Genomic DNA, 25,445 nt, shown 5'->3' with positions numbered 1-25,445 from the left:
ACCTGCAGACAATTTGGATCCATTTATTAACAACTCACAACTGCCGACTTCATCATTAAAAGCATTTATTAATTACTCATTTATTATTTATTAGAAAGTGAGAAAATCCATGGGAATGGATTAATGGATTACTAACAGTTATAACTGCCTTATTACCAAATAATATCATTAACCAATATTGATCATTTGTAAATAATAGTATTTGGTAAGTAGTTAAAACCTGAATATTGACGTACTCTGATATTTTACTTAAGTAGAAGTAGCCAAATCACAGTGTGAAAATACTCTGTTACAAGAAAAAGTCCTGCATTCAAAGTCTAACTCAAGTAAAAGTACAAAGGTATTAGCATCAAAATATACTCAAAGTACCCAAAGTAATGTACTCATTGTGCAGGATGGCCCATTTCAGAATAAGATAATATTACTGTATTTTAACCTAACTATTGATGCATTAATATGTTCATTTTAATGTTGCAGCTGTAGGTGGTATGGAGGACGAAACCTGCAGAAATCAAAAATAAATAAATAACTCGATAAATAAATAAATATGTCATTATTGTTATTATTAATACAACGATAGAAAAAAATAAAGAAGCAAATTAAAAGATAAATATCAATGCATATCACATTCTATTAATTAATTAATTAATTAATTAATTAATTAATGACTGCATTTATTTTTAATGTTATTTTTGCTACATTTAATGACATATTTATTTATCTATCAAGTAATTTATTTATTGATTGATTGATTTTTGATTTTGGCAGGTTCCATCCTCCAGAGCTAATTTTAATTACTATATACTACTGGGTGTTATATTTTGTATTAATAATCTAAATCTGCAAAGTAACTAGTAAGTAAATCTTTAAAATAAATGTCATCCTGCTTATATCAGCTCGGACCAAGCCAGAAATCTTGGTGTAGTCATGGACTCTGACCTGAGCTTTAACATCCACATTAAGATAATTACAAAGACAGCCTTCTATCAATATAGCAAGAATTAGAGAATTAGAGGACTGATGTCTCAGCAGGATTTGGAAAAACTAGACCATGCATTTATCTTCAGCCGACTTGGTTACTGTAACGGCGTCCTTACTGGTCTTCCTAAAAAATGGATCAGACACCTGCAGCTGATTCAGAACCTGCTGCTGCTAGAGTCCTCACTAAGACCAAGACAGTGGATTATATCAGTCCTGTTCTGAGGTCTCTACACTGGCTCTCTGTCTCTCAGAGAATTGATTTCAAATACTCCTGCTGGTTTACAAAGCACTAAATGGTTTAGGGCCAAAATACATTTCTGATCTTCTGCTATGTAATGAACCATTCAGACCTCTCAGGTCATCTGGATCAGGTATGCTTAGTGTCCCCAGAGTCAGAACTAAACATGCAGAAGCAGCGTTCAGTTTTTATGCACCAAATATCTGGAACAAGCTCCCAGAAAACTGCAGGACCGCTACAACTCTTTTCAAATCAAAGCTTAAAACTTTCCTGTTCCCTGCTGCCTTTTATTAAACCAGATCATGATCTTATACTGCACTAGACCTTTTACTCTTGTGTTTTATACTCTATTCTAGCTTCTATGCCTAGCTTTTATTTTTAGCTTGTTTTTATTTTCTAATCTTTAATGTTTTTATAACTGTTTTAATTATATCTTAATGTTCTTTTGCACTTTGTCTTAATGTTCTTGAATGTTTATGTAAAGCACTCTGAATTGTCCTGTTGCTGAAATGTGCTATACAAATAAAGCTGCCTTGCCTTGCCTTGCCTACACTGTAAAAAAACAAATATTTTTTACAGGTTCTTTTCAAGAAATTTTACGTTTTTTTGTCTGTATTTCAAAATGACAGGAAAAAAATGTAAAAATTGTATGTTTAATTTGTGATTTATATGTAAATGGTCTAAGATTTACAGTATTTTTTGTAATCACAATCGTAATTATCTGTATTTAAGCTTTTCTTGATAATTTTTAAAGATAATTATTCTGTTTTTTAGAGGTTTATGACTCTATTTTAACAATTAATTTATGTTAGAAGAAAAGGATTTCATGGAATTCTAAAAATATTTCTTGTATAAATACAGATTTCTTTTGCAAAACTTCTGAGAGTTAATGTAAGAATTTTTTTTCGATGCAGCGACAGCTTTGGCAGGGAGTCAAATTTTACATGAATTTTCAAGACTGCAATCAACCACTTTTAATTTTGTATTTATTATTATTTTATGTTTTATTTTGATTTGAGGTGAATGAGGAAATAGAGTGATGTAATATGACTTTTTTTCCCCACATATAAATAAAAGATTTACAACCCTTAACCTCCACTGCAGTTGTTGCAAATGTATGATTATGTCGTTTACGATTGGCCAGAAAGATGAACAATACACCACTAAACAACATAATATATCCTAAAATACAAATTTGGGCTTTTGCAACGTAAAATTACATGTTTTATTTGTGATTTATATGTAAATAGTCTTAGATTTACGGTGTATGACTATTCTAACAATAAATATATGTTAAAAGTAAAATATTTCTTGTAAAATTACAGTAATAAAGGCTAATTATATAAAGATAATGACTTTTTTTTTTTTTACAGTTTATTTATGTTAATTAATGGACAGTATTTTTCCGTTTTTTAACAGACATTTTCTGGCTTTTTCACTTTTTTCTTTTTTTACAGTGTATCAATAAAGGGTTAACAAAAAAAGAAAAAGCTCCCAGCTCTCCTCCTCCTGTGTCTGGTGGTGTGTTGGTGCTGCTGCAGCCTGCAGAGCTCAGTGCTCACAGAGAGAAGTGACAGTCACCATCAGTCCAGTTCTCTGCTCCACACTCAGCATGTCTGGTCCCGTTTATCTGGTCACCGGAGGCTGCGGCTTCCTCGGCAGGCATCTGCTGCGGGTTTTACTGGAGAAGGAGGATGAACTGGCAGAGATCCGGGTGTTTGACAAACACATAGACTCGAGTTTAAACGAACTCAGCACAGGTAAGAGGATTAATGCACCAGACTCCATTTAAGAATCTGCTAATTTAACGTTACCTCGGCGTAGTCACTCTTTCAAGCTCTTGTTTTGAATTAATTTCAGGCTTTATAACTGCACGGTTAACAACATCATATCGTATCTATTTCTGCTTGTTTGTGGTGTAATTTTAGGATTTTATTTAGTGTTTATTTGCCTGGTTCCTCATTACATCAGACTCTTTTACTTTGACATTATGTTGTTGCTAGGGCAACAGCTTTGGTTCAAATTTACTTGCTGTCAACTACTGCAGTAATTATAGATAGATAGATAGATAGATAGATAGATAGATAGATAGATAGATAGATAGATGAATAGATAGATAGATAGATAGATAGATAGATAGATAGATAGATGAATAGATAGATAGATAGATAGATAGATAGATAGATAGATAGATAGATGAATAGATAGATAGATGAATAGATAAATAGATAGATAGATGAATAGATAGATAGATGAATAGATAAATAGATAGATAGATGAATAGATAAATAGATAGATAGATGAATAGATAGATAGATAGATAGATAGATGGATAGAGAGATAGATAGATGAATAGATAGATAGATGAATAGATAAATAGATAGATAGATGAATAGATAGATAGATGAATAGATAAATAGATAGATAGATGAATAGATAGATAGATAGATAGATGGATAGATAGATAGATGAATAGATAGATAGATGAATAGATAAATAGATAGATAGATGAATAGATAAATAGATAGATAGATGAATAGATAGATAGATAGATAGATGAATAGATAGATAGATGAATAGATAAATAGATAGATAGATGAATAGATAGATAGATAGATGAATAGATAGATAGATAGATAGATAGATAGATAGATAGATAGATGGATGGATGGATGGATGGATGGATGGATGGATAGATAGATAGATAGTAACTTGTTTTCACTCAAATAGAAATTGTAAATCAACCAGGACTGAGATCTTAAGGAATACCACTTTGATCTATGGCAGGAAATACAAAGAGGCCAATTTATAATGTTTATGTTGTAGTTTGAAAAGGTCTATAGTAGGGCTGACCTGAATACTTTGAAACTTCGACCGTTGCTATGGAAATCGACCTTCAAATCAGCATTCAAATGCTTTTTCTTAGTTATTTCTCAGCCCAAAAAATTGTATTCGGGACAGCCCTATGTAGTATGTGAGACTTTGGCTTACTGTGATAGGCCTACTGATTAAACCTCCCTTTGATAAATAGCCTGACCGTAGGCTGTATTATATTACTGTAGATACTAATTGAGTTAATTATTCCCATCTGAAATGAAGGCAAGTTTATTTGATCTTAGTCAGCAGGTAACAAACACTTGTCAACTGAATGAATGATAAATAACAGAACATTAGGTTTCTGTTATGAGAGGAGGTGATGGGCGTTTAGCTGGATTCTGTGTCTCTATATGGAAACAACACATAATTTCCCTCACATGCTGTTTGGTCACTGGGTCAACCGGCAGAGACGACAGCTTGGATGTGAATCCAGGATAGCCAACTCCCTCACTTTTCCTGTGCCAGGATAAAGATGTCATAAATTCTTTGACGCTTCTCTTTCACAACCTGTAACTGACACCGCCAACGCCAGGCGTTACAACACAGGTACTGTGTTTTACCTGGAAGCAGGAGTTGTCACCTGAGGTGGTTCACTTTCTATCTTGTGACCTAACTTGCTATCTGCCTCTCACATGTTCAGACTTCTTTCTTCCTGTGAAAGAAAACAACCTCAATCAAGTTAATTAAAACCGAAGCAGTGTTTGTTTTCCTGGTGAGAAGGCATTTTTATAAGTCGACAACGGCACGCTTTTTTCCCCTCATCTCTGTCAGCAATGCGCTCAACCACGGCAAGTTGGGCGAGATGATGATATTTATGATGATATTTATTTAAGAAGCAGGGAAGGAACTACGCCCCCTTCAAAGAGGACATATCATGCTCATTTCCAGGTTCATACTTGTATTTAGGGTTTCTACTAGAACATGTTTACAGGCTTTAATGTTCAAAAAACACATTATTTTTCTCATACTGTCTGTCTGATGATACCTGTATTCACCCTCTTTCTGAAATGCTCCGTTTTAGCGCCTGTCTCTTTAAGACCCCCTCCTGAAAAAGCCCAGTCTGTTCTGTTTTGTATGGTAAATATGGTGCACCTTTGCAAAGGTAGTTCTCAAGCTGTGGGCGGTATATTCTAATGAGCCTGCATGTGACATAGGAAGAGGAGCCAGATCTGAATGGCTTGTTGAATCACGTTTTCTGATCTAGTCAGCCCACAAAAAACTGACTGGGTTGTCTTATTTCACAGTTTGTGGGTTGGTAGACACTCCAGATACCCAAATGTATGAGCACAAGCACTGCAAAAGTGAGTTTTTCATTATATTTCCCCTTTGATATCAACGGGTCCTCGGCTGAGAGGGTGGACAGCTTCAAGTAGTGACTGATCTGGATGCTGTATATTAACTCAAGGCAGACACTGTTTCACCTCAGGCGCTTGAGGGAATTGCGGTTATCCCCTCAAATACTGAGGAATTTCTCCCCCTGAACCATCAAATTAAATCTTTAATTGTTTGTCAATTGCAATAAATTACGTTTATAATGACAGAAGGAGGATGAAAGATGATGTAGATAATCTGCAAATTACTTTACTTTTTTTCAGAGGCTGTAGCAGGCTTAGTTTTAGAGCTAGAGTGATGTTACTGGTATCATATGAAACTAGAAAACCTAAAGAATCTATACCATCAAGTTTGCTTGTTGGGAAGGGGGCTAAATAACGCTCCAAAGTTAGGCAAAAAACTGGCATGGCCATTTTCAAAGAAGTCTCTTGACCTCTGACCTCAAGATATGTGAATGAAATGGGTTCTATGGGTACCCACGAGTCTCCCCTTTACAGACATGCCCACTATATGATAATCACATGCAGTTTTTTTGCATGCAGTATAAATGTGTTATTTTCGCCTATTCTAAAAATGGTGTATTTGAATATTTCTGCATACTGGGGTCTCTAAACCGTATTGGAATTGCATAAATTGGGTACCACTGTAAAGCTGAGACTCTTGTGGATCCAATGAGCCCAACTGTATTCCTGTGTGATGTTGTTAGTCCCCATAGGAGACATTTCATTTTAGTGAGACCATTTTTTTTAACTTGACCACACTGTATAAAATGACCTTTAGTGACCTCTAGGATAATCACAGCCTCATGAAACTTTACAGCGACAAACTAGAGACCTAGAGCATTCAGAGGATGGATGGCTTTCCTCGGTAGATTGACAATGAGGGGGGTCTGAGCAGTTTCCACAACAGAAGTGCTCGCCATCCAAATGAAGAGTGAAAACTGTGACTAAACAAAGTGATTAAATTCTTCCCAGCCTTTGTAGAGTTCTTAGGAAATCATCCCTGATCCAGGATCAGATACAGTACCACACAGTTTTGAATTAATGTCTTCCTGTTTCTCCCTCAGAGCGAACAAAGGTGGTGGTCATTCAGGGAGACATCACAGACTACAGCAGTGTGTTGGAGGCGTCCCGCAGCGCCGATGTCGTCATCCACACAGCCAGCTTAGTGGACGTTTGGCACAAAGTCCCAGAGAGCCTCATCGTCTCTGTCAACGTCACAGGTGAGACTTCAGGGGTCTGAATGATGGCAAGGAAAAGGGACGGGGAGGAAACATCAATGACTGATTCAGTTTTATGAATGTTTTACTGTGGGGAAACCAGAAAACAGAGGAAACCCACGCCTTCTCCTGTTCTGGAGGATTTTCAAGGACGTGACTTCGCCCATGGTTTAAAAAATGTTGGCCTTAATTAAGTTGTGCTGAATATTGAGACAATATGGCCATTGTTAGACAGTCGGGTTGCCCATTTCATACTCAGACCTGGACTAGTTTTCATTGCATATTTCGTAAATGAATGGTTCCTTTAAAGATCTAATGTGGCAGAGTTTCTCCTTCCATTGACTATGCATGGTTGGTCATCCTGCTCTCAACTGCTTAACCCTATTAGTTTGGGTTTCAGTGGGGGAGTTTAAGTGTCACATGATGGGCTTTTTTCAGCCTGACATGAATCCAACTCTCGTGACTACACCAACAAAAAAAAAAGAAGGAAATATATTATATATAATCCATAAGCAGTTTTTAGCACAAAATACCAATATTGGCCTTATCTTGAATGTGAGCCAGGAGTTTTTCCTAACAGACCTACAAAATTTCCCTCTCCCTTTTTGGGAACATGGTAATAATAGTGCGTCCATAAATACAGCTGAAGACTTGTTGTGGGTTAAGTCTGTGAGATGGTGTAGGGTTCTTTGAGAGAGTGTGTGTGTCACGAGCAGAGGTTTTATTAGCTGGTGGTTTCCCTGAATAATGTCTGAGTGCCAGACAAAAAGAAAAGACTACATCGGGACCATGGATGTATAATAAGAACTGGATTTTTTATTCATTCCAATGAGAATAGCTCACCTGGTGCATACGCCAAAAAATCAGTGTTTCCCCGCTCAGCTCATAGACTTTATATTATGATGATGTCACAGCCTTAAACAAAACAATATGAATAACTTTCTGTATAATACAATATAACTACAACACAAACAGCCTCAAAAATGACCAAAGAGTTACAATGGAGCTCTGTGACACAGAGGAATAAGATCTATCAGGCTTTGGGGACATAGACAATACTTGTTAGTAGGACAAATTTATTGTTTTGGTTTTGGTATTTTCATGGGATTTGTTGATAATAAGAAAAATATAAAATGTCGTGAACCTTATCCTTTAAAACATCTGTCCAGAAATACTATAGCGTACTTTCATAGACCTCTGTGGCCATGAGCTTTACGTGAGCGAGGGAGTTGATAGCAGCATTTCAGATGCTTTTGATGAAAATAAAAATTGGTATTTAATTGATTCAAATAATATAATCTAAATTCCGACTGAGGATATTGTTCACATTAATGGAGCAAGTGATGAAAACGGTTTACATATTATTCAGTGTCTGGGTTTATGTTCGTAGTACAACAGACCTCCTACAGTTGCTTGAGTTACTCATATTTGTCTGGAAGTTGTTCATGTTTTGCCAGAACTTCCTCAGCTACGTATATAAGATTTAATACTGTACTAATGTACAACAGCAGGATTCAATGTTGTCTGTCCGTCTGTGTAAAGCCGAGGAACCGAGCAAGTGATTTTTATAGTGAGGGTGGTTCGGTCTAGATTCCTTCAGTGAGAAATATTACAAGAATTTGATATTATTCCCCCCTTGTTGGTCTCAAAGGGATTTCATGTTAACTCCCTGTTCTTCAGTCCTAGAGAAAAACTCCCTGTTCCTCCCAGTAAGAATTGCCAAGTGCAGGACAGTTTCCAGTTTATTTTACTGATGATGTTAAAGTCTCTGACCTTTAAGCCTCTTGTGAGCCAGCGTGTGGCCTCAGATCTTCAAAGACGGCACTCCTGAAGACAGATGGTTGCTGTACCTTGATTTTATCTAATCACTTGTACTGAGCAGATCATTGCTTTTGGATGGTGGAACATATTCTTGTACTTAGTGGTGGACTTCAAAGAGCCGCTAACACAGCTGTTGACTCTTATCTGGTTTGTTTAGTAGTCAAATATTGAAAAGTTTCCATCAGGGAGACTTCCCTCCCTCTTTAAAAGGAGAAATAAATCAGATAGACGTCAGACAAGGTCACACATTTGTGTATTTTCTAATAACATTCATAGGAATTTAAAAGCACAACAACTCAAAAGAGTATCTTGACACCAGAGGATAGCACTTATTAAAAACACCTATTTCCAAAGAGGTCCTTAAAAGTGCACCATCAGCATTCCACATAAATCCACCTTAACTTTTCTTTTAAAAATGGCCTTTGTTTGGCTTTGTTTATGCAGCTGCAGGTTGTTCCAGTATAGGAATTTTAGTTTAATTTAATATTTTTAACTTTTTATTTATTGCCTCAGGTAAACAATACATGCATTTTGTTCTCCAAGATACAAAATAACTCCATTACCTAATACCTATGACCAAGATCAAAGTGCATGCCACAGCACAATCATAAATCCCAAAGCAATATTTATACAAAGAAAAGAGAAGAAAAATTAAATAAATAATTAAATAAGTAAGGGAAGATGTAAAGTTAGCGGTTCATTGTTGTGAAATAAACCCAGACAGGGTGATGCCACACCCTGATGCCGAGCGGAGGACGCCCTGAATGGGTTTATTTCACAACAATGACAAAGAAATAAAGAAATCAATAAATTGACACAAAAATGGTCCTCCAGAGTCCGACATCAGAACTGCGTCCATAGCAACGGTCTGTTATACATAGCAACGGTCTGTAAAACGGTCACTAAAATTAAATTAAATAATAGCAAGGAGAAACTGCCAAACAAACTGACAAAATATGACTAATAATAATAATAATAATAATAATAATAATAATAATAATAATAACAGTAACTTAGTGAGTGGAAAATAAATAGAAATTCGTTAAAAGTTATTTTACTTTTAACACAAGAAACACTGCATGGCATAATGCTTACTCTTGTGTTGCAGTCATGTTGGCTTCCAACCACGTCAGTTTGACGGTTCATATATTCTGGGGCCCTTTTATGAACTGTATGAAACATATGATTAAGTTTCAGTTGTTGCCGAAAGACTATATTTGGTATGATAAGGAAAAATGTACACAACTTTTGTTCTGATTGGTCAAAAGTCGTGAAATTTGGTACACACATACTTTGGGCAAGTAGCTAATAGTACAACTTCAAAATCTTTAGATCACACGAAAAATCACATTTATTCAGTCAGAATAATTCATCACTATATTTATAGTCAAAGTCAGGATTTTTTTTAGAAATGAGGAAAAACGCTAACATTTTTAAAATGTTCTCCATATGAAATCTTTTGTTTACACTGCACACTTCGTGCATCTCTTTGATATTCAACTTGTTATGAGTTCATAGATACCAAATACTTGATTGGGCTCCTTGTAGTTTCTGAGATACAGCCATTTTCTTAACATACTATATCTAGTATTTGGACACATGGGACTACTGTTTTTTCCTAAAATAATATGGAGTCTACTGCAAAAACTGTAGTCCCATCATGTGCCCAAAGACTAGTATGATAAGAAAAACTCACTTTTCAGTCCAACTGTTTGACACATTTGTGCTTTGGCAAGCCCAGAGAACATTTCCACAAAAGGAAATTAAAAATCTCTGCTGCAGACACAATGAAATGGGTTAACTCGATCTTCAACAGCTAATAATCCAACTTGCTTCATCTCTACTGGTCCAGTATGTGTGCTGAGATTAGCATTGAGCATGTATCTGATAACATTATTCTGCGCTACCTGCATTTTGTTTTTAAGCTTTTGGGAAAGTCCACTTTGGCGCAGGCATAGTTGAAGTGGCACTGGATTAATTAGGCAACTAAGCGTCTCTTCACCTTAATATTAAAAGAATGAGTGCAATGATATAAAATGTACGCAGTTTTTGCAATTTTAGATAAAGTTGTAGCTGCAATAATATTTCCTTCACACTCAAGATAGCAAGTTCAAGTGCAAACCATGAGTTATCATTCTTTAAACATATTAGCCAAACTGGACCAGATATAACTGTGCAGTTCAACTTGAGGCTAAAAAATCTGAATATGGAAAACTGGAAAGACCATAAAAAGTTTAAACACAATAAAGAGAGTTGTTATTTCCTCCACTTGGCCATATTTCTTTCCGTCGCCCGTCCCACTGTTACATAATAGAGACCAGGTTTCAGACAAACATGTTTTCTTCCTATCAGGCACATTTGGATCTCTCTTTTGAATTCTTTTGCTGTTGAACCTCTCCTCATGTGTCCAATTATGATTTCCAGACTTTCATCGTGATTTAAAACTTAAAAAATATGTCTGTCTGCAGACACACTGAAGAAACCCCAACTGTGAGTCATTCCTCTGGCTGTGGAGGATTACCCAATAAAACGCAATCTGATCCATCCAACCCCAGCATCCTCCATCTCTCTAATGAAAACGTTTTCTCTCCTCAGGGACGGAGAACGTGATCAAGGCCTGTGTAGAGTGTGGCATCCAGTGCCTGGTCTACACCAGCAGCATGGAGGTGATTGGCCCCAACGTCGACGGAGACGACTTCATCAGGTGAAGCTAAAAAAACATCATTCTGTGTTTACTTGTTTGTTTTCCTCACCGAGTACACATGGTTGCACTTTCACTCTCGTTTTTAGAAATGCTTTAGCTCTTGTAGCTACGTGTCTGCGGTCACTATCTTGTATCCTTCCTCTTTTTTTCTCTCTTGAATGCACTACCATGGAAAACACGTAGGCCTGTTCTGAATAAATATAATCGTGATATGATCCAGCACCCTCCTTGAATAATCAAGAGGCATTTAAAGACTCACTCGCTATCTTACTGTCACACTGTCCCTCCGTAATGTTTTGCACGAGACCGTCTGGTATGTCAGACATGCCGTACAGCAAGCAACATGTCTGCAGCTTTAAGTCAAAACATGCCTCACCAGCTGCCATGATAATATGTAAATATAGGCCTGCGGTCTCCAGTCTTTCCTGAGTAATGGTGGAAGGATGCACAGAAAACAAAAACATTCGTGCAACGGTGAAAACAGAGCTGACAAACAGAGAGCTCACTCTCATGTGAGTCAGAGCGGCATGATGACTTCACTCAGTTATTCTGTCTCCAGGCGTTGTGTTTTTTAAATTATTTGTTTTTTTACTATACGTGTTTTGTTGCAGATCTGGATGCAGATGCAAGATCAAGAATATATATGTTTTATTATTAAAATAATCCTCTAGTCCTTCTTGGTTGAGCACTCTGTGAGTGTTTTTCCTACTTCAATGAAGCCTGTGACAGTCATAGTTTTTTTTAGATATTTTCCAATAATGAAAATCAATATGTGGAGATTTAAGTCAACATAATCAATGACATGGTTATGCTGTTTGCAGATTGATTTGAGTTTGAATCTATTAACCACGCAACAATACAGTGAGTTTAACAAAAATAGATACATACATGAACCTTACTGTGATGGGTTACCGTCTCTAGCAAGTTTTATGTTTTATTTTCACACTGTATAAAAATCAATGGAGCCAGCTGCTGACTGGAAACACCAACAGATTCTTTGAAAGATGGTTAGCATTACGGTAAATCAAAATATACATGATTAGTAGTAATTGGATTAAGATAAAAGTGTATGAACGGTAAAAGATGTAGAAAGGCAGGTGATTTACAAAAAGACTTGCCGTGGCAAACTTCCAGCGTCCATCTGCTTTGAGCATCGGTCACGACATTCTTCCAGATGGTGTGTGTTTGTTTGCACATTTGGCTGTCCATGTGTGTGCTTGTTTGCACGTGTGTCTGTTTATGTGTGTGTTTGCACATATAGTGCAGGACTACAGCTGGAGCTCAGAACAATATTTGTCATTCTCTATTTCACAAGAGTGAGCATTGGTCTGCTCTCCCTCGCTCTGCTCCAGTTCCTTCTCTGTCTATTTGGTATTTAAACACATTCCTCTCATACATATGGCAAGGTCAAGAAAACACCACCTGCATACTTTCTTCTGCTCTGACTGTTTAACTCTTTCTCTACAGGGGCAATGAAGACACACCTTACAAAGTGAAACACATTATGGCCTATCCCAAGAGCAAGGCAAAGGCCGAGAAAATCGTGTTGGAAGCTAACGGCACAAAGGTACTTTATGTTCAATTTGTTGTGGAATTTCTGATACTCAGGTTAACTCAGTCAACAGGAAGGATGAGGCCCCGGAGCTGTTGATGTCTTACAAATGAAATTTATTGAAGCTTGATCAAGTTGAATTGTCAGGTCTCCACCATTGATGTGCTCTCTGCATGAAGGCCTCACAACTCTGCCCGTTCTCCCTGGTGCTCAGTGTTTTACCCTTATCATGTTTTGACTTACTCGGTTCCTCTGGCATCTCTGACCCTGGTTGCCCCAGCGACTGGCTCTATGGTCCCTACTTCAGACACAGCTATACAGATAACGGTGGCGCCCCTAGACAGGAATCCAACCCAATAATGTCAACAGAGGGACCCTGAGAAACACTCTGACCTCCCGACCAAGGAGAGAGGAATAGATAGAAAATTCCATCACACATCTATGTTGTGGTTTAATTGGCAGAGTTATTAAAAGCACATTTTACCTGTAAACACTGAGAAAACAAAACAAAATAGTGTTGAAATAATCATAAAACCATAATGATGTAATGGGATTCATAAAAGCTGCAGATGCAGAATAGAAAAAAAATGTTCATTGGCATCCAGATACGTGTATTAATGTTTATTATTGAATATTAATGAGTACTATAATGCTGAATATCAGGTTTTTATACTGTATTATATCTTAGCTTAACCCTTGCATCTCAGAATGGACATTTTAGTTTTTTTAATTTTTAATTTGGGCTGTGTTTACGCATGTGGAATACATTTTGGCAAAGGTTTGAGTTTTTTTTTTTAACTGTGGAAGTTCAACCTCAGCTCCTATAATACGTCTATAACAAACTGTGTAGCCAAAATACACACAAGGACAAAAATGTCCCAATTGAAACCCATTAAAACCACAATTTATGACCCCACAGGCATTACAGCATAAAATCATGCACTCTATTATATCAGGCTTTTAATCTAGAGCCTCAAAATTGTACTATTATGTACTATACTATGTACTATTTTCCACCAGATTGAGACATTTTCTCATGAATTTCTTGAGCAACTTTGCCACACAATGCTGGACCATCCCCTTGTGGCTTTGCTGTGGTGTCACTCCTGCTGTTTACCATCAAAATCCATAAACTTCTACCCTTTGACGGCTCTGGGTTTATATTTTTATATTCGTATGCCTCCCGTCTGATTTCCCAACACTGAATCCTGGTTTTGTCTCCTGTCCAGGTGAAGGGTGGAAAGTGTTTATACACGTGTTCTCTGAGGCCGACGGGGATCTACGGCGAGGGCCACGAGCTAATTAAAGACTTCTACAAGTTGGGTGTAAATAGAGGAGGCATGATCGTCGGGGGGATCCCAGAAGACTCTGAACATGGACGGGTCTATGCAGGTAAAATTACAGTTTGTGTGAGTCATAATCACAACTTTAAAGACACGTCACAGTTAACCAAAACAAAAGACCGGAGAGGGTGGAGGGCTTTATTCGATGGCCTATGTTCTCTAGGGAACACGAAGATCTCAGTAAAGCAAGACTTCTAATAAACCTATGGTGTATTTTTAACTCTGAAAGCAAAAGCAACTAAGCTAAAGTGCAAAGGAGAACCAGTTAAAAGTCTAGCATGACTTATGTTCAGTCCTGAAAGCAGAAGTACAGTTGTTATGCACTTCCTTTGCATTTCACAGGAAGTGATGTAGATTTTACAGTATAGTGTAGACATTTTACAGTATTCTACTGTTTTGCCAGTCAAGACAATAATAATAAAAAAGCTCTGATTCTCTAAACAGCTGCTAGTCAATGAGCTAAAAACACAAATGGTACAACATGATGAACATGAGCAGTAGGGATACTCCAATCCATATGTCTTGGTTGTGATGTTCATGTAGTTTTGCACCTCCCTGGTAGTTTTGTGTCCCTTTTGGTATTTTTCCCGTCTCTCTGTGGTAGTTTTGTGTCTCCATTTAGTAGTTTTGCATCTCTGTGGTAGTTTTGCATCTCCTTTTGGTAGTTTGGCGTCTCTTTTTGGTAGTTTGGCGTCTCTTTGTGACTTCCCAACAAGAAATGTCAGCAGTAACTTCAAACAGAAGCTCTGTGCCCAGTTGGCCCGCTCAGTAATCTGTCGATGGTGATAACAACACCTTATTAAGAGTATCAGCACCACATACATATATACAGCAGTATGAGTACATCATTGAATAAATGTGATGATGACCATTTTTAAACCAGCCTCAACATGCTGGTTTCAGTGCTGATGTGTTTTTGTTATTCACTCACGGTTCATCGGCTGTTGTTCATGACCAAATTAGTAATAGTGCATGTGAGCATGAGTAACAGCACCCTAACAGATGCTGATGTTACACAACTAGAATTTCTCTAAAATTATAACTTACATATACCAGGTACATCTTCATTCATCAATAATTTGGCCTTGACAGAAATCATTCTTCAGACTGACTGCTTTTCCTCTGAATTGAAAGTAGTTCTATTTTAGTTCTATCTCTCAGCCTCATACTGTATTTGGCCATCATTAAATGTGGTATTCACCCACTTGTCTGTGTTTCTAGGCAACGTGGCCTGGATGCATGTACTCGCAGCCCGAGCCCTGAGAGAGCGCCCGCAGACAGTCGGAGGTGAATCTTTCTTCTGCTACGATGACTCACCCTACAAGAACTACGAGGACTTCAACATGCTGTTCCTCTCCACATTTAACTTCAGAAGAGTCCGCATACCCTTTCCGGTGTTGTGGTTCCTGGCCATGCTCAATGATGTGCTCCGCTGGATACTGAGCCCCTTTCATAACTACACACCGTTGCTGAACAGTTACACCTTCGCCGTGGTTTTGCACCTCCTTCACTGTCAGCACAGACAAAGCCCTGCGCCACTTCCAGTACCGCCCTCTGTACGACTGGGACCAGTGTCGCGCCCGCACACAGAAATGGGTCGACACATTCTCTGTGGATGACCCCAAAGCCTCCTGATGTGACCTCAACTACAACACGCATCAGAAGCTGCTAGGTAGACATGCAGGACTCCGGATATACAGCGTAAAGGAATAATCAGCTATTAAAAGCAAACTGTATTCACAGTATAAAAAGATCTTTTCATTGTTTTATTTGTCTAGCGTTCTTAGCTTAGTCATGAAGAAAACACAATCAAAGAATTTATTCTGATGAAGCACATACTTTAATAGCCTTGTTATGATTTATTATTAAATTCCATTGAATTAATTTTGTTGGTGTTTAGTTGGTACAAGGGATCGTGCTTCTTGTTGAGAATGTGCTGTAATATTCAGATATTAAACATTTCTACATCAGAGCTGTAACATCAGCATTTGTAATTATGTAAATTATGACAAATGTAAACACAATTTACAAGCATTTACTGGACTTTATATGGACCTGTATTTCAGTAATATATATTATTGATAGCAATGTTTTAAGTTGCATAATTTAAAGAATATTTTTATGATATTATCTATGAAATGTATCATGTTTAGTTTGTTAAATTTTTAATAAAGATTATTTAATATTCTACATTTTCTTGTTGTGCTTTTGCACTTCATTCACATCACAGGGAGAGTCTGCATTTTCCTGTTTTTCTTTCCATAAATGATGTCATTTACGTAGTTTATTATGACATCATAATGAAAGTTTGTACAGCCTGGAGACCTGGTTTAGTTTCAGTGTGAATATGTTTTCTTACCATGCCCACATGGTTACTGTGAGTTCTCCACCTCTGGATTTCCATGGAGACATTTAGCATAAAAAAATATGCTCAAATCATAACATGGCAAACTCAAGCCCATCGGGCAACAACAGCTGTCAGTGTGTCAGTGTACTGACTTGACTACGACTTGCCCAAACTGCACGTGATTATCATAAAGTGGGCATGTCTGTAAAGGGGAGACTCGTGGGTACCCATAGAACCAATTTTCATTCACATATCTGGAGGTCAGAGGTCAAGGGACCCCTTTGAAAATAGTCATTCCAGTTTTTCCTGGCCACAATTTAGTGTAAATCTGGAGCGTTATTTATCCTCCTTCGTGACAAGCTAGGATGACATGGTTGGTACCAATGGAATAAGCCCACTACAACCTCCAAAATATCAATTGCGTTAATGTGTTAAAGAAATTTTGTGGCTTTAAAACGAATTTGTGTTAATGCATTATTATCGCGCTAACTTTGACAGCCCTAATTCTATTATATCAGGCTTTCAATCTAGAGCCTCAACATTTTTTTTTTTTTTACAATATTTCACCAGATTGAGCCATTTTCTCATGTTTGATCTATGGGGCAAATACATGCTATTTTCTTGGTTTTCTTGCACAAAATAAAAATGCATCACAATCAATGTTGTTGCTAATCATTGACATTTTTGTCTTCTCCTCATCGGAGCAGCTTTTTTAAAGTGAGGCACAAGGGTTAAGACTGGGTAACACAATCTGAGGCTGGAGAGCCTGAAAAAAACATTATGAGGGAATTTCTTGAGCAACTTTGCCACACAATGCTGGACCATCCCCTTGTGGCTTTGCTGTGGTGTCACTCCTGCTGTTTACCATCAAAATCCACAAACATCTACCCTTTGACCGCTCTGGGTTTATATTTTTATATGCGTATGCCTCCCGTCTGATTTCCCAAAACTGAATCCTGGTTTTGTCTCCTGTCCAGGTGAAAGGTGGAAAGTGTTTATACACGTGTTCTCTGAGGCCGACGGGGATCTACGGTGAGGGCCACCAGCTAATTAAAGACTTCTACAAGTTTGGTAAAAAACAGGAGGCTGGATCATCGGGGGGATCCCAGAAGACTCTGAACATGGACGGGTCTATGCAGGTAAAATTACAGTTTGTGTGAGTCATAATCACAACTTTAAAGACACGTCACAGTTAACCAAAACAAAAGACCGGAGAGGGTGGAGGGCTTTATTCGATGGCCTATGTTCTCTAGGGAACACGAAGATCTCAGTAAAGCAACACTAACAAACCTCTGGTGTATTTTTAACTCTGAAAGCAAAGGCAACTAAGCTAAAGTGCAAAGGAGAACCAGTTAAAAGCCTAGCATGACTTATGTTCACTCCAGAAAGCAGAAGTACAGTTGTTATGCACTTCCTTTGCATTTCACAGGAAGTGATGTAGATTTTACAGTACAGTGTAGACATTCTACAGTATTCTGCTGTTTTGCCAGTCCAGACAATAATAATAAAAAAGATCTGATTCTCTAAACAGCTGCTAGTCAATGAGCTAAAAACACAAATTGTACAACACGATGAACATGAGCAGTAGGGATAATCTAATCCATATGTCTTAGTTGTGATGTTAATGGACAGATTATGAGACAATGGGCCCCTGTTTTGCGTCTCTTTTGGTTGTTTTGTGTTTTTTTGTGGTAGTTGTATGTCTCTGTGGTAGTTTTGTGTCTCTTTTTGGTTGTTTTTGCATCTCTGCGGTAGTTTTGCATCTCTGCTGTAGATTTGCGTCCCTTTTTGGTAGTTTTGCATTTCTTTGGTAGTTTTGCGTCTTTTCGTGGTCCTTTTGTGTCTCTTTGGTCGTTTTTCGTCTGTTAGGTTTACGTCTCTTTGTTAGTTTTGGATTTCTTTTTCTTAGTTTTGCATCTCACTTTGGTAGTTTTGCATATTAGTGGTACTTTTTTGTCTCTATTTGGTAGTTTTCCGTCTCTCTTTGGTAGTTTTGCATCTCTGTGGTAGTTTTGTGTCACTGGTTGCTTGGCCTCCCTTTTTAGTAGTTTTTCATCTCTCTTTTGTAGTTTTTCATCTCTTTGGTAGTTTTGCATCTCTTTTTGGTAGTTTTGCATCTCTGTGGTAGTTTTGCATCTCTTTATGGTAGTTTTGCGACTCTCTTTGGTAGTTTTGTGTCTCTTCTTGGTAGTTTACCATCTCTTTTTGGTAGTACGGCGTCACTTTTTGGTAGTTTTCCGTCTCTCTTTGGTAGTTTTGCATCTCTGTGGTAGTTTTGTGTAACTGGTTGCTTGGCCTCCCTTTTTGGTAGTTTTTTCGTCTCTCTTTTGTAGTTTTTCATCTCTTTGGTAGTTTTGCATCTCTTTTTGGTAGTTTTGCATCTCGGTGGTAGTTTTGCATCTCTTTATGGTAGTTTTGCGACTCTCGTTGGTAGTTTTGCATCTCTGTGGTAGTTTTGTGTCTCTTCTTGGTAGTTTACCATCTCTTTTTGGTAGTACGGCGTCACTTTTTGGTAGTTTTCCGCCTCTCTTTGGTAGTTTTTCATCTCTGTGGTAGTTTTGCATCTCTCTTTGGTTGTTTTGCGTCTCTGTGGTAGTTTTTCATATCTGTGGTAGTTTTGCATCTCTTTATGGTAGTTTTACATCTCTCTTTGGTAGTTTTGCGTCTCTCTGGTAGTTTTGTGTCTCTTTTTGGTAGTTTCACGTCTGTGATACTTTTGCATTTCTTTTTGGTAGTTTTGCAACTGTGGTAGTTTTGTGTCTGTTTTTGGTAGTTTTACATATCTGTGATAATTTTGCATTTCTTTTTGGTAGTTTTATGTCTCTTTTTGGTAGTATTCCCTCTCTCTGTGTTAGTTTTGCATCTCTTTTTGGTAGTTTTGTGTCTCTCTATGACTTCTCAACAAGAAATGTTGTGGTTGTTTGGCGTCCCTTTTTGGTAGGGTTCCGTCTCTCTTTGGTAGTTTTTCATATCTGTGGTAGTTTTTTGTCTCTTTGTTAGTTTTGCATCTCTTTTTGGTAGTTTTCCATCTCTCTTTGGTAGTTTTGCGTCTCTGTGGTAGTGTTGTGTCTCTTTTCGGTAGTTTGGCATCCCTTTTTGGTAGTTACCTGTCTCTCTTTGGTAGTTTTTCATCTCTGTGGTAGTTTTGCATCTCTCTTTGGTTGTTTTGCGTCTCTGTGGTAGTTTTGCATCTCTCTTTGGTAGTTTTTCATCTCTGTGGGATAGTTTTGTATCCCTTTTTGGTAGTTTTCCCATCTCTGTAGTAGTTTTGTGTCTCTTTTTGGTAGTTTTCCATCTCTTTTTGGTAGTTTTGCATCTCTGTGGTAGTTTTCTGTCTCTCTTTGATAGTTTACCCTCTCTCTGTGGTAGTTTTGCGTCTCTGTGATAGTTTTGCATCTCTCTTTGGTAGTTTTGCATCTCTGTTGTAGTTTTCCATCTGTTTTTGGTAGTTTTACGTCCCTTTTTGGTAATTTTACGTCTCTCTTTTTCATCTCTGTTGTAGTTTTGTGTCTCTTTTTGGTAATTTTACGTCTCTGTGATCATTTTGTATTTATTTTTGGGGTTTTGTGTCTCTATTTGGTAGTATTCCCTCTCTCTGTGGTAGTTTTTTATCTCTGTGGTAGTTTTGCATCTCTTTTTGGTAGTTTCGTCTCTCTTTGTGACTTCCCAACAATAAATGTTAGCTGTAACTTCAAACAGACGCGCTGGCTCAGCGGCCCCCTAATCTGTTGGGCACCTGTACCTGTTAAGTCCCTGGGCCTGTGCCCAGTTGGGCAATCTGTCCATGGTGATAACAATACCTTATTAAGAGTATCAGCACAACGTAAATATATACAGCAGTATGAGCACATCATTGAATAAATGTGATGATGACATTTTTAAACAAGTCTCAACATGCTGGTTTCAGTGCTGATGTGTTTTTGTTATTCACTCACGGTTCATCGGCTGTTGTTCATGACCAAATTAGCAATAGTGCATGTGAGCATGAGTAACAGCACCCTAACAGATGCTGATGTTACACAACTGGAACATAAGAAGTTGATAAATCTTAGCTATTGAGGATGCATGTTCACTATTATTAGACACTGTAGATATCTGTGGTCACAGCTGTGAAGCAACTACGCACATTTACTCAAGTGTTTTACTTACGTACATTTTTGATGTATAGGGAAATATTAGTTGTTTATTTCACTAGTTAAGTTTTAGTTGTAACTTTGTATGCGCATAAATGTAGCAGGTCGTCACACATGCGCGCTCGCATATGCGCGTTCGCGTGTAGCCGCTGTACCCTCCTCCTCTGCCTGCTCGCCTTCACTCAGACAGCTCAGCTCGCTCCACCTCTAGACGTGAACGCGCGCTCACTACACACTGCAGAAGAGTTAGTTTAGCTCTGAGAATATCTAGTGAATGTACAGGGGACGTTTGTGCAGAAATAACTGCTGCAGCTCCTCCAGACCAACAGAGGTTTTCCGTGTCTTGTGAAGTGACGGAGCTCTACAGAGATTTACGTTGTCTTCTCGTTACCGACCGGGTGCCGGTGTCTCCTCTGCTCTCTCACACGCTGGAGAGCCCCGCTGCCTCAGCCTGCACAAAAGCCAACACTAGGATCAGATCTAAATCATGTTCATGGAGAGACCTTCGTCTGGTCAGCTAACATTACTGCCAAGCAGCTGAAATATAGAGTGATATTGTGGTTTTAGCTGACTTGTGTCGCCTCACTGTTTTGAGTGATGCTCGTTCAGGTACAGTGGAGGAAATAAGTATTTGATCCCTTGCCGATTTTGTAAGTTTGCCCACTTACAAAGAAAAGAACGGTCTATAATTTTAATGGTAGGTATATTTTAACAGTGAGAGACAGAATATAAAAAAAAAATCCAGAAAATCACATCATATAAAAGTTAAAAATTGATTTGCATTTGATTGTGGGAAATAAGTATTTGATCCCCTAGCAAAACATGACTCAGTACTTGGTGGAGAAACGTTGTTGGCAAGCACAGAGGTCAGACGTTTCTTGTAGTTGGTCACCAGGTTTGCGCACATCTCAGGGGGGATTTTGGTCCACTCCTTTTTGCAGATCATCTCCAAATCCTTAAGGTTTCGAGGCTGTCGCTTGGCAACTCGAAGCTTCAGCTCCCTCCACAGATTTGATATGGAATTAAGGTCCGGAGACTGGCTAGGTCACTCCATGACCTTAATGTGCTTCTTCTTGAGCCACTCCTTTGCTGCCTTGGCCGTATGTTTTGGGTCATTGTCGTGCTGGAAGACCCATCCACGTCTCATTTTCAGTGTCCTGGCTGAGGGAAGGAGGTTGTCGCCCAACATTTCAAGGTACATGGCCCCGTCCATCCTCCCTTCGATGCGGTGAAGTCGTCCTGTCCCCGTAGCAGAGAAACACCCCCAAAACATAATGTTTCCACCTCCATGCTTGATGGTGGGGATGGTGTTCTTGGGGTTATAGTCAGCATTTCTCTTCCTCCAAACACGGCGAGTTGAGTTGATGCCAGAGAGCTTGATTTTGGTCTCATCTGACCACATCACCTTCTCCCAAGCCTTCTCTGAATCATTCAGGTGTTCACTGGCAAACAGACGGGCCTGTACATGTTCCTTCTTGAGCAGGGGGACATTGCGGGCGCTGCAGGATTTTAATCCGTTACGGTGTAGTGTGTTACCAATGGTTTTCTTGGTGATTGTGGTCCCAGCTGTCTTGCGATCATTAAGAAGTTCCTCCCGTGTAGTTCTGGGCTGATCCCTCACCTTTCTCATGATCATCGATACCCCACGAGACGAGATCTTGCGTGGAGCCCCAGACCGAGGGCGATTGATGGTCATTTTGTGTTTCTTCCATTTCCGAATAATGGCACCAACAGTTGTCTACTTCTCACAAAGCTGCTTGCTGATGGTCTTGTGGCCGATTCCAGTCTTGTGCAGGTCTACAATCTTGTCCCTGACGTCCTTAGACAGCCCTTTGGTCTTGCCCATGGTGGAGAGGTTGGAATCTGATTGTGGACAGGTGTCTTTTATACAGGTAATGAGTTGAGACAGTTGTCTTTTATACAGGTCACGAGTTGAGATTCGGAGTACTTTCTTAAAGCGAGAGGACTAATCTAACCGGTCTGTGGGGGACAGAATTGTTGTTGGTTGCTAGGGGATCAAATACTTATTTCCCACAATAAAATACAAATCAATTTATAACTTTTATATGATGTGATTTTCGGGATTTTTTTTTTATATTCTGTCTCTCACTGTTAAAATATACCTACCATTAAAATTATAGACCGTTCTTTTCTTCGTAAGTGGGCAAACTTACAAAATCGGCAAGGGATCAAATACTTATTTCCTCCACTGTATATTGAGAGCGAGCAAGCGCGAGCCCGACGCTGACTTTCGTTGATTTCACGGCCACAGGTGTCGCTGTTAAGAAGCATTTCTGAAAGTTACAAATAGTCCCTTTAAAGGGGAGATTATTATTTGATATTCAACTTTGGTTGATGGCATGAAACGTTGTGGGATTTTTTTTTCTCTAAAATGATAACTTACATATATACCAGGTACATGTTCATTCATCAATAATTTGGCCGTGACAGAAATCATTCTTCAGACTGACTGCTTTTCCTCTTATTTAAAAGTAGTTATATCTTAGTTCTATCTCTCAGCCTCATACTGTATTTGGTGTAGGCCATGAATTCAGCTCCTAATAACATGTGAAGGGTAAAACAACTACTTTTCCTTTTCGGCACTTGAGTACATTTTAAGGTAAATGTTTTGAGTACATCTTCAATCATTCGATGTGGTATTCACCCACTTGTCTGTGTTTCTAGGCAACGTGGCCTGGATGCATGTACTCGCAGCCCGAACCCTGAGAGAGCGCCCGCAGACAGTCGGAGGTGAATCTTTCTTCTGCTACGACGACTCACCCTACAAGAACTACAAGGACTTCAACATGCTGTTCCTCTCCACATTTAACTTCAGAAAATTCTACATACCCTTACCGGTGTTCTGGTTCATGGCCATGCTCAATGACGTGCTCCGCTGGATCCTGAGCCCCTTTCACAACTACACGCCATTACTGAACAGTTACACCTTCGCCGTGGCTTGCACCTCCTTCACTGTCAGCACAGATAAAGCCCTGCGCCACTTCCAGTACCGCCCTATGTACGACTGGGACCAGTGTCGCGCCCGCACACAGAAATGGGTCGACACGTTTCCTCTGGATGACCCCAGTAAAAGCAAACTGTAATTATTACAGTATAAAAAGATCTTTTCATTGTTTTATTTGTCTAGCGTTCTTAGCTTAGTCATGAAGAAAACACAATCAAAGAATTTATTCTGATGAAGCACATACTTTAATAGCCTTGTTATGATTTATTATTAAATTCCATTGAATTAATTTTGTTGGTGTTTAGTTGGTACAAGGGATCGTGCTTCTTGTTGAGAATGTGCTGTAATATTCAGATATTAAACATTTCTACATCAGAGCTGTAACATCAGCATTTGTAATTATGTAAATTATGACAAATGTAAACACAATTTACAAGCATTTACTGGACTTTATATGGACCTGTATTTCAGTAATATATATTATTGATAGCAATGTTTTAAGTTGCATAATCTAAAGAATATTTTTATGACATTGTCGATGAAATGTATCATGTTTAGTTTGTTACATTTTTGAAGTGTTTAATAAAGATTATTTAATATTCTACATTTTCTTGTCGTGCTTTTGCACTTGATTCACATCACAGGGAGAGGCTGCATGTTTCTGTTTTTCTTTCCATAAATGATGTCATTTACGTAGTTTATTATGACATCATAATGAAAGTTTGTACAGCCTGGAGACCTGGTTTAGTTTCAGTGTGAATATGTTTTCTTACCATGCCCACATGGTTACTGTGAGTTCTCCACCTCTGGATTTCCATGGAGACAATGAAGTTTGTTTACGCTCAGTGTAAAGGGCCCAGTCTTTCTCTATACTCTTGTGGAAACTTGTCATCAGACTCTATGACGACCAGTTGGATAGCATTAGTTGTATGAGTAAGACAAAATATATGGGAGTTCCCTTGTAGAGTAACTTTGACATTGTTCCTGCACCCCTGGGTGCCGGTCTGGGTATCATCGGATATTCCGTTTCTCCTTTGGAATTCAGAAAGGAAAAAACGTTTTTTTATTTTTTCGTTTTAAACCAAAAACCAGGAAACGGCCGTTTTCCCGTTTTTCGTTTCTGAATCAAAAAATGAAAAACGAACCCAAACCGGGCCGTTTGTTTGTTTTTGCGAATTCCTTTTCTCATTATTCGTTTTGAATTGAAGAACGGAAGTCACGTGGGTTTTTCGTTTTTTCGTTTTAAACCACAAACGAAAAATGGAATCACGTGGTGCTCTGTTTGTTTTTTGTTTCCAAACGAAAAACGAAAAAAAACAAATTAAAAAAACGATCCGATTTAGTTTCTTCAAGTTTCTTTCTGTCATTTTCTCTTCTGAATCGAAGTGCGGAGAACGGCAGTCACGTGACCAGGAAGTGAAGGCAAACATGTCAAAATAAAAGCCAAGAAGATAGTGTGGTCATATTATAAAAGTGTAACATTATTTAAGCACATGATCGAGGTAACAGTAGAAGATAAATAGGCTAAATAAATACATACTGTACCTAAAAAAGCCTAATTAATTATATATCCTAGACACCTACACTGTGCCAAAATCATGGAAATTCACAATAATTAGGCCTGTGCTAAAAAAGCCAGGTGCAAGTAAGCCAAATGATCTTTGGCCCATCGCAATAACCTCCATATTGTGTAAAACCATGGAACGAGTTCTTGCCAGCCACCTGACCAGCACAGTGGTGACTAAGCTAGATCTGCTCCAGTTCGCTTAAATAAGAGCGACAGAGTCCCAGACGACGCTGTGCTGACTGCTTAACACCGTCCACAAAACACCTTATGCATCCTAAAGGTTATGCCAGAGCTTTATTTGTGAATTTTAGCTCAGCTTTTAACTCAATGAAGACACATATTCTCCTGAAAAGGCTCCTTCATCTC

The 25,445-nt window shown here is 38.4% G+C and overlaps 2 protein-coding genes across 2 annotated transcripts; both read left to right on the top strand.

Annotated features, from left to right (window-relative positions):
• Nucleotides 1–2,701: 2,701 nt before the first annotated feature.
• On the top strand, nt 2,702–16,091 carry LOC119502304 (3 beta-hydroxysteroid dehydrogenase type 7-like). Its single transcript, XM_037793186.1, is given in 7 exon segments — nt 2,702–2,979; nt 6,495–6,650; nt 11,064–11,172; nt 12,640–12,739; nt 13,954–14,116; nt 15,289–15,563; nt 15,565–16,091. Coding segments are annotated over 7 exon segments (1,089 nt in total). The 5' UTR covers nt 2,702–2,831; the 3' UTR covers nt 15,703–16,091.
• A 1,327-nt stretch (nt 16,092–17,418) lies between these two features.
• LOC119502305 (3 beta-hydroxysteroid dehydrogenase type 7-like) lies at nt 17,419–24,110 on the top strand. Its single transcript, XM_037793187.1, has 2 exons — nt 17,419–17,553; nt 23,233–24,110. Exon 2 carries the CDS (start codon nt 23,247–23,249, stop codon nt 23,649–23,651), a length of 405 nt encoding a protein of 134 aa, XP_037649115.1. The 5' UTR covers nt 17,419–17,553; nt 23,233–23,246; the 3' UTR covers nt 23,652–24,110.
• Nucleotides 24,111–25,445: the final 1,335 nt, after the last annotated feature.

This window comes from Sebastes umbrosus, chromosome 14, assembly GCF_015220745.1.
Source record: "Sebastes umbrosus isolate fSebUmb1 chromosome 14, fSebUmb1.pri, whole genome shotgun sequence".
NCBI classification, from domain to species: Eukaryota; Metazoa; Chordata; class Actinopteri; order Perciformes; family Sebastidae; genus Sebastes; species Sebastes umbrosus.
The sequence above is the reverse complement of the archived record's forward strand: the minus strand, read 5'-3'. Positions and strand labels throughout refer to the sequence as shown.

Coding starts and splice junctions, on each gene's coding strand:
- LOC119502305 (XM_037793187.1), top strand. CDS start 23,247: ATGCATGTACTCGCAGCCCGAACCCTGAGAGAGCGCCCGCAGACAGTC.